General features: G+C 43.9%; 1 protein-coding gene across 2 annotated transcripts in view; it reads left to right on the top strand.

The window, feature by feature from the left end:
• The window catches only part of CFAP300 (cilia and flagella associated protein 300), a 23345-nt gene extending 15958 nt beyond the window's left edge, over positions 1 to 7387 (top strand). For both annotated transcript variants that reach the window (XM_049614417.1, XM_049614424.1), the window contains 2 exons: positions 5787 to 5853; positions 6726 to 7387. In XM_049614417.1, the coding sequence (XP_049470374.1) occupies positions 5787 to 5853; positions 6726 to 6854 (196 nt within the window). In that variant the 3' untranslated portion in view covers positions 6855 to 7387. The remainder of the gene's footprint in view (positions 1 to 5786; positions 5854 to 6725) is intronic.
• Positions 7388 to 9223: the final 1836 nt, after the last annotated feature.

Genomic DNA, 9223 nt, shown 5'->3' with positions numbered 1-9223 from the left:
AGTCTCCTGTCACATTTACCCCAGGTCTCCTTTCACATTTACCCCAGATTTCCTGTCATATTTACCCCAAGTGTCCTCTCAAATTTACCTCAGGTCTCCTGTCACACTTACCCCAGGTTCCTCTCACACTTACTACAGGTCTCCTGTCATATTTACCCCAGGTCTCCTGTCACATTCTCCCCAGGTCTGATGTCACTTTTACCTCAGGTCTCCTATCACATTCATCACAGGTCTGATGTCGGTTTACCTCAGGTCTCCTATCACACTTACTTACCCCAGGCTCCTGTCACACTTACCCTAGGTCTCCTTTCACACTTATCCCAGGTCTTGGGCCACACTTACCCCAGGTCTTCTGTCACACTTAACCCAGGCCTCCTGTCACACTTATCCCAGGCGTCCTCTCACATTTACCCCAGATCTCCTGTCACACTTACCCCAGGTTCCTGTCACAGATACCTAGGTCTCCTGTCCACTCACCCAAGTCTCATGTCACATTTAGCACAGGTCTCATTTCACATTTACCACCAGTCTCCTGTCACCTTTACCCCAGGTCTCCTGTCACACTCACCCCAGGTCTCTTGTCACACTCACCTCAGGTCTCCTGTCATGTTGGCCCCAGGTCTCTTTTCACACTTCTCCTAGATTTCCTGTCACACCCACCCCAGAACTCCTGTTATACTTACCCCAGGTCTCCTGTGACATTTACCCCAGGTCTCTTTTCACATTTCAGGAGAACACAAGATTCCTCAGGTTGTGTAAATTTGCTTGACTAATAGTAGAACAATTACTTTTTTTGTAAAGAGGTGGAAAGATTTTTATCTAGGCATAAACTTTACATTTTTAAATTAATTCTAAATTCCAGGTTTGCTTAGGTGATCCACTGGTTCTGTTTTTTTTCTCTTTGAAGATCTAATTGGTATAAAAACTTTATAATCATTTATTTATACTTTGATTGGGTTGGGCTTTTCAGTGATGAAGATTTGGATCATGTCTGTAGGCAAAAGGGATAGGAACAAGTGAAAGCAGAGTTTACTTACAAAATTTTGCTTTAATCGGAAAAAAACAGAATTAGCTTGTAAAACTCTCGATCGTTACTTGCACTCAGCATCTCAAATCTCACTTCTGCTCTGTGTGTCAGCTGTGTGACAACTACGTGATGTAGTTATTTCACTTCATTCTTTTTCTTATATAGTTTTTTTTAAGTTGATTCATTTTGAGAAAGAGAGAGCGAGAGAGTGGGGGAGGAGGAGAGAGAGAGGAGAGAGAGACTCCCAAGCAGGCTCCTCGCCGTCAGCTCAGAGCCGGATGCAAGGCTGGAACCCATGAACCACGAGATCATAACCTGAGCCAAAACCGAGAGTCAGACGCTTCACTGCTTGAGCCACCCAGGGGCCCCTCTGATACGGTTTTAAAAACAAAAATTATTTCTTTAATTTGCCTCTGATTTTTGTGGAAAAGTTACTCTGCCAATACATAAAGATTGTCCAAAAAAATGTTAGAAACAGAATTTGAGAAAAACATATACATACTCACATCCAAAACATTCTGTCCTTATATTCAGCTCGTGAAAACCCGTAGGCCTGCTTCCAGCACTCCCTGCAGATACTCTGTGGTACACCTAGTCTCACACACACACACGCGCGCGCGCGCACGCTGCTGCCACGACATTGTGTTGTACTGCACTGGCCACGTGAACGTGTGGAATTCGTCACCATCGTGTGCTATGCAAGAGGAGATTCTGCCGGAGGTGTTTGAAACAGAAGTAACTTTAGAACCTAAACACTGAAGAAACTGTTTTCCCTGACCTCCCCTGTCCTGGATTCTCACCTGTGACTCTCTTCCACACTGCTTGGGTGCTAAGTGAAACTATGGCTCCAGGGTTCACGGCCGCTGGTAAAATGAGTAGTCAAGACTCACGGCACCCAACAGAAAGAAGAGAATCACACCCTCAGAATCCCTTAGGCGGGCAACCGACAAGTGTTAATATTGTGCACAGAACTCCGCCAGGCTCCGAAGAGACTACAAGAGGAGCATCAGACAGCCCTTGACCTTAAGGAAATGATAAGAAACTAACATATTAAGTAATAGTTTGGAAGGTTTTATAAGGAAAAATTGTTATGAAATCAAATGTTCGATTTTTTATAGGCAAACGTTTGCAGCTCCTGATACTGTAATAAATACCCCAGAAGTTGAAAAGAGGACATTATTAGGGTGGCTGTGTTAGGGAAGTCTTGATGGAATGGGGTCCCCAAGAGCCAGCAGAGAGGGCAGCCCGTCCCCTGTCCAGGGGAGACACGCACGTCACTAGTCTGCCATTCCAGGGGACGCTGAGAAGGAACCAGCCCAGTTACAGCATTACTCTTATTTGAGAACCATTAACTATTTCTCATGATGATCCAAGTTGAAGCATGCTGATGAATTCCTCTGCTAAGTGCGGAGGAGATGTGAAACTGTCTTCCCAAAACAACTTTAGAAGAAAATTATGATTAGAGTAAATGTTCGCTTAAGATGGCTTAAGTGCCAGTGCAAAGCAACCGAATGGGCTAAATGATCACAGGGTCCCTTCAGAGCCGTGCCGGTTTGCTTATCACTCGCACTTCCTCTGGCTTTTCTAGCCGGTCGTGCTGATTTGGGTCAGAGGCGGTGGCATCTGGTCAAGGTGAGGGTGCAGGGTGGATCGGTGTAGCTTCTCGGGAGGAATGCACGTGTAGGGGAAGCACCCGTGGACCTCCAGCAGTTGTCGGTAACTTGTCATCCTGAGCCACATATCCAGACAAGTCACTTGTACAAGCCAAGTTAACCGGCAAGGATATTGTTTTTTCCTGTCCCGTGACTTGAATTTTGGGCGTTTACACATTTTTTAGGAGAACGTCTGCTATCTTTCTAATTGTACACGCAGTAGCTGCTTTACATTATCTGACCTGCCCTTGCAGAGAAACGTCATCACTAATCTGCTCCAGAAAAGACGTGCGTCCCTTATGTGTGTCCGTGTTGGAGGCACGTCACAGAGCTTGATTTTAGTGGTCTCTGGCTCAAACCAAAGGGTGAAAACATTCTGAAGATATGTTTTCCCTCATCCATTATTACAAGTCCCATAAAATACCCTTTTGAAACATTCTGGAAAGTGCCTTCTTTTCAAGGATTATGGTTCTTTTAAATAATATAGGTAATACTTCAGAGCCGGTTCATTAGAGAGTAAATATGACCAGTTTCATTACATTTGAAAAATGTCTATGCAGAAATAATTCTGTAGTTACTAATGGAAGCCTTTGTCTTTTCTGCTGTCAGTATTAAACACAGGCTCCGATCAAAGTTTTTGGAGAGGTTTTCCAAACTGCGTATCTGCCTGAGATGTGAAATTTTATTATTTAAACTGTGAGGCTTAGATTATGGCCCTCAAATGCTAATTAAGCAGTGGGATTCTTATTTCTTTTTTTTTTTTAAGTTTATTCATTTATTTTGAGAGAGAAAGAGAGCGGGAGAGGGGCAGAGAGAGAGAGAGAGAGAGAGAGAATCCCAAGCAGGCTCCGCACTGTCATCACAGAGCCCGACGCTGGGCTCAAACTCCAGAGCTATGAGATCATGACCTGAGCTCAAATCAAGAGTGGGTCACTTAACCGACTGAGCCACCCAGGAACCAACTTCTAATAATGTTCAAATGGTAGTTTCTTCGGTAAGTAGTACACTACAGTACATGTATGTGTGAAGTGATTGTTAAATGAAGTGTCAAACTAAATTTTCTTCTCAGTTTATTTGGTAAGTACAAACTTTTACAAGGGTTGGTCTAGGTTGTTTTTGTTTTTGTTTTTGACTGGGCTAATTTACATGCAGTAAAGTGAACAAATTATAGTGGACCTACAGCTTAGTGAATTTTTGTATGTTTATACCCGTATCACCATCTCCAGATCAACACTTCAAATCGGATATAACCATAGGTATATGTTCTGTAGTTTGGTTTGGGTGGTTATGTAGGTGTGTGCAGTATAAATGTTTTATATGGAGTGACTATAGTTACCCCTTGGATAAGCACAGAACTTCAAATATAGTCTTCAGTTTTTAAGCAGTGTATGTTAAGTGTTTAGAGAAATAAAATGACCTTAATCCATGTCGTAGAAGGATATGGAAATTAATTGCATGATTTCTGCAGATAAAAGCTGCCTAAAAAAACCCAAAAACTGCCTAAGAACTTTTAACCCTGACATGGCTCAGGTCTGCCCATTCCAGTAGGTGCGCGCACACACACACACACACACACACACACACACACACACTGGACACAGTCCCCCTTCGTTCTCCTCCTGGCCCACCTCACTCTTCATACGTAGTGAAGGAGAAAGATGCTTGCACCTAGTGAAGTGAGGAAGGGGCCAGCTTCCTTTCAATGTGACGTCCCCCTGTCACCCAGGAGGACTGCCTGTGGGGCACATCTGCTGGATTGGAGGCAGGGGGTGAGCGGTTGAGACCTAGGGAAAGGACCTGGATGGACGCTGTGTCACCTGGAGTCTATTCCCAGAAAGACCACTTTTAGCCGGAATGTCTTTAATGTCTCGTTTAACTTCTCTGGCCCTACTGTCTCTAAACCTGGTAAAGTCGTGCCCGACAGCCTCGTGGAGCTGTGTGGTCTTTATATGAGGGAAGTCATATGAAGGTATTTGGCAGATGGTAAAGCATTAGGAAGGGAACATGTGTGCATCTCTCTCTGTAGCTTGTTCCTTCCCTCTCTGTGCTCCCGCTCTGTGCTGCCGCAGGGAATCTTGTGGGGGAGAGCAACTGAAAGAGAGGTACTGAAAGAAAATAATTTTAATACGATATAATTTAACAAACAGTTTTCATATACCTTATCCCCCTCGATTCTCACATAATTCTAAAAAGAACCATAGTATGCCCAGTTGACGTGTGAGGAAACTGATGTTCAGAAAGGTTAATCTTTCCCAAAAGGAACTAACAAATCCGTGCCAGAGCCGGCGTGTGTGTTTACATTGTGGGATTCTGCAGCCTTACAGCTGCCTACACTTCAGTCGGACTTTTATCAATTCTTAGTTTTCTGATAATTGTCTCTGGCTTGGGAAACATTCATCCTGAGTCTCGGTCAGACCTCACATATTCTAACTGTAAAATTCCACTTTCTGCAGTTCTCCATCCTGGGGTAAAACTGCGGGTCCGTCCTTTTCAAACCGTTTGAGTCGGATATTGTGTATTTCTATATTATGTATGCGTAAGAACACCTGCATACTAAAGGGATCGGTATTCTAAATGTATTATGCCAAACACTAAAAAAAAGGCGGGGGGTGGGGGGCGCCTGGGTGGCTCAGTCAGGTGAGCGTCTGACTTCAGCTCAGGTCTTGATCTCACGGTCTGTGGGTTCGAGCCCCACGTCGGGCTCTTTGCTGACAGCTCAGAGCCTGGAGCCTGCTTCGGATTCTGTGTCTCCCTCTCTGTCTCTCTGCCCCTCTCCTGCTCATGCTCTGTCTCTCTCTTTCTCTCAAAACTGAATAAACATTAAAAAAAAATGCAGGGGTACCTAGGTGGCTCAGTTAAGCGCCTGACTTCAGCTCTGGTCATGATCTCACAGTTCGTGGGTTTGAGCCTCGCATCGGGCTCTGTGCTGAACACCTGCTGGGAGCCTAGAGCCTGCTTCGGGTTCTGTGTCTCCCCCTCTCTCTGCCTCTCCCCCGCTCATGCTCTCTCAAAAATGAATAAATGTTAATAAATAAACAAAAATAAATGTATTATGTAAATGCTTGTTATATTTAAAATGTATCCCTTCCCCCCCCCCCACATTTTAGTGTTCGAAAGAATCCTCAAACCAAGAAAATACAAATTACCTCTTCCATCTTTAAAGTTACGGCATATGTAAGTGTTGAAGGGGAATTTGCAACCAATCAATTTAATTACTGGGTATTAACAGGGTTGTTACAATGGGAGTTAGCAACTAGTGCGATGTTATGTCTAGGGGAAAAGATGATGGATGATATTTAGTGTTTTTGTCAAAATTAGAAGTTGATAAGTTACGCTTTTATTTGGAGAGCCATACAAACGTCCCCCCTGGCCTCTTTTCTGTTGTCCCTGTCTAATAATAGTCTGTCCTTATTTAAGAGCGAAATGTGTGACTCAGATGTAGTAGAACACATTCTCCAGTTTGTCGAACCATAGCTTCTAGGGCAGATAAGTAAGGATGTTGTAAAGATGTCTGTATATCACAGAATCTGATGCTTGAATTCTAGTGTCCTATAAAAGATTGTTAGCACATTTGAAGCAGTTTCTAAGTATCTTTATTCAATCACTTAACAAATACTATTAAGTGCCGGTTGTGTGTCCCCCGCTGTGTTGGGCATTTTGTGGTGATAAACAAAAGAAACAAAGTTGCTTCCCTCATAGTATGTAAAGATCACATTCTAAAGGAAAGCAAAGATAGAAGAAAATTGCAAAACAAAGTTTTGCACTATTAGCACTTTAAAAGCACTTTTTCAAAAGAGAAGATTTCCTTTTAGACTATAAGTTCCTTAAGGTCGAGAATTATATGCATTTGTATTGTACATATGTACTGTTAGCCCAGTAGGCTGCTGTCAGTAAATATTTTAAAGTATCAGTTAATTACCAATTTAATTGTCAAAGATTTGATGTAAGTTTCATGACATTTTAGCAGAAAATATATAGTAGTTAAATATGTTTACTATTACTTACATGTAGTTGTAGACTAAATAACCTAGGTTTATCTTTTTCAGGATTCCGCTGGCATGTGCTACCCTTCAACAAAGTCTCATGAACAGACATTTTCTTACTTTCTTGTGGATCCGATCAGGCGTCATGTTCATGTTCTATACCACTGTTACGGTGTGGGGGAAATGTCTTAACAGTATTCTTTCAGATTATCGATTTTACTGTTTTTACCAATTTTTTATTTTGACGTCATTTTATAGCGTCTCCTTTGCCAGTTAATTTAAGTAAAATGTAGAGAAGCCGCATAGAACAGAAGGACGCAGTACAAGATGCCTGTCCTTAGATTTGCCTGGAGTGGCAGCATAGGGACCGACCTCCATCCCTACCACGGTCTACACCAATATAGTTGTGGACAATTTACAGAAAGTTACAAGGAACCAAAAATCCAGTCCGTATCTGTCGCATTAGGATTCAAGTAAGGCCTCGATTTTCCACGTATTTTACTTTAGAAGCTAATTAATTTTAGCTTGAAACTGTGGCAGAAAACTGACCATCTCTCCACTGATCATTATTATCAACTGTTAGCTTTTCAAATTTGAGTTTCATTTAATTGCATTTCTTCATTGCATAAAGATTTACACGTCCAGGGTGGAAAATGCATAACAATTCCTTTGCTTCGTTTGTCCCAGTTAAAATCCTCAATAAAAAAGTCATGTTCTGAAAGTAATCATGTTCTGAAGTCTTTTAGCACATAATAAATTACCTCTGCGGCTGCCCCACAGCTGGCCGAGGATCCACCTCTGAACAGAGTTGCCCCGATGGTCTCACTGAGGTGGCAAGAGAGGAAAGAACAGGTCTCTTAGGCTACATTCTCCTGTTTCCTCATTACTTTCCAAGAATGAATATATAACTTAGGTTTCTCTCATGGGAAAAATGACCAACCTGTACCCAGAGGAACGGAGAGAGCCTGCGGGAAATGTTGGGACTTTGAGGAGAGGCAAGTTTGGAGTCTGTGTTTGTGTGTCGTAAGGACAAGAGTGATGACCTTGGATTTGTGCCTGTGGATTTACCTGAAAAGCAGCCACCAATTAGCTAGACAGTTCGGGGGGAGACGGGTTGTGTCACCTGTGATGCCCAGCCCAGTGCTTGGCATATTCCGCGTCTACTGGGCGAATATTTTCCAGACACGTTCATGACATCCACAGATATTTCTTAAACCGTGTAAGAAAAGTCAGATTAAGAACTGAAGTGTCGCACCCGTCCTGCCCTACCACACGGACCCAACAACCTGGGGACTCTCCCTCAATCACCAGGTCAGCCGGTCGACGATTCTGCCTGTGCATCAGCTCCGTGCAAGGTGCACCATCCCCGAGCCCAGTAGTGAAGGTTGTCTGTCAGAGCGTGTCCCCAGACGGGGATTGCGGCCTGAATCCAGAGATGGAAGACGGCGGCGTGAGCTGGGCCTGGGAGGGCCCCAGTCTGGGGTTCCACAGCACTGGGACGGGGGGTGGGGGAGTCTCAGCAACAGAGAAGAGCCTTCCCCCCAACTCGCACCCCGTGTGGGGGGGCGTGATGTGGTGGGTGCTGGAGCCTGGCGCTGGGACCAAAGTCCAGGACTCACAGATGGGCTGGTCTTCTCTCTGCTGTAGAGGTGGGGGTGCAAAATACCTTTGAAGAAAGATTGCTTCATTGTTTGGGGATAATCACTGTAATGATCTATCTGTGATTATGCAAATTATCTCCATGGGGGTATAATAGCATCCCGCTAAAGAATGTGGGCCGAGCAGTCAGATTGCCTGGATTCTGAATTCTGCCCGGACTTGCTGTGTGACTTTGGGTTCACTAAAACTTCTCTGTGCCTGAGTTGTCTCATCTGTAAAGTGGGGAAAATAATAGGACTCCTTCATAGGTTATTGTGAAGATTGTTAGAATAGTGCCAAGCACATAGTTTAAGTGTGAATTTTGGCTCTTTTCATTCTCTATTGAGGAATATGAAAAAATCAGGAGCTAAACTGTCTGCATAACAATGTGAAAAGCTGTCTTTCTTAAGGTCAGAATTGCTTTTCTTTTGTAAATTTTTATTTACTTTTGAGAGAGAGACAGAGAGACAGAGCACAAGCCGGGGAAGGGACAGAGAGAGAGACACAGAATCCAAAGCAGGCTCCAGGCTCCGAGCTGTCAGCACAGAGCCCGACGTGGGGCTTGAACTCACGAGCGGTGAGATCATGACCTGAGCCGAAGTCTGACGCTCAGCCGACTGAGCCGCCCAGGCGCCCCTGTAATTGCTTTTTTATAGGTTATATTATTATTAACTCGACTAAATACGATATGAAGGGCAGGAACACTAGTTTTCCCCACTCTGGGCCCCAGAGAATGTAGAGGACATAAGCTTGTACTCCCAAGAATTTCTCTGGCAGCATTTTGCACACTTGGAATTATTTGCTCACCTCTGGGGTGCCTGGCTGGCTCAGGTCGGTGGAGTGTGTGACTCTTGATCTCAGGGTCATGAGTTCAAGCCCCACGTGGGGCGTGGAGCCTACTTAAAATAAAGATTAAGAAATTA

The sequence above is a fragment of the Panthera uncia genome, chromosome D1 (assembly GCF_023721935.1).
Source record: "Panthera uncia isolate 11264 chromosome D1, Puncia_PCG_1.0, whole genome shotgun sequence".
NCBI classification, from domain to species: Eukaryota; Metazoa; Chordata; class Mammalia; order Carnivora; family Felidae; genus Panthera; species Panthera uncia.
This window is presented reverse-complemented; position numbering and strand designations above follow the sequence as displayed.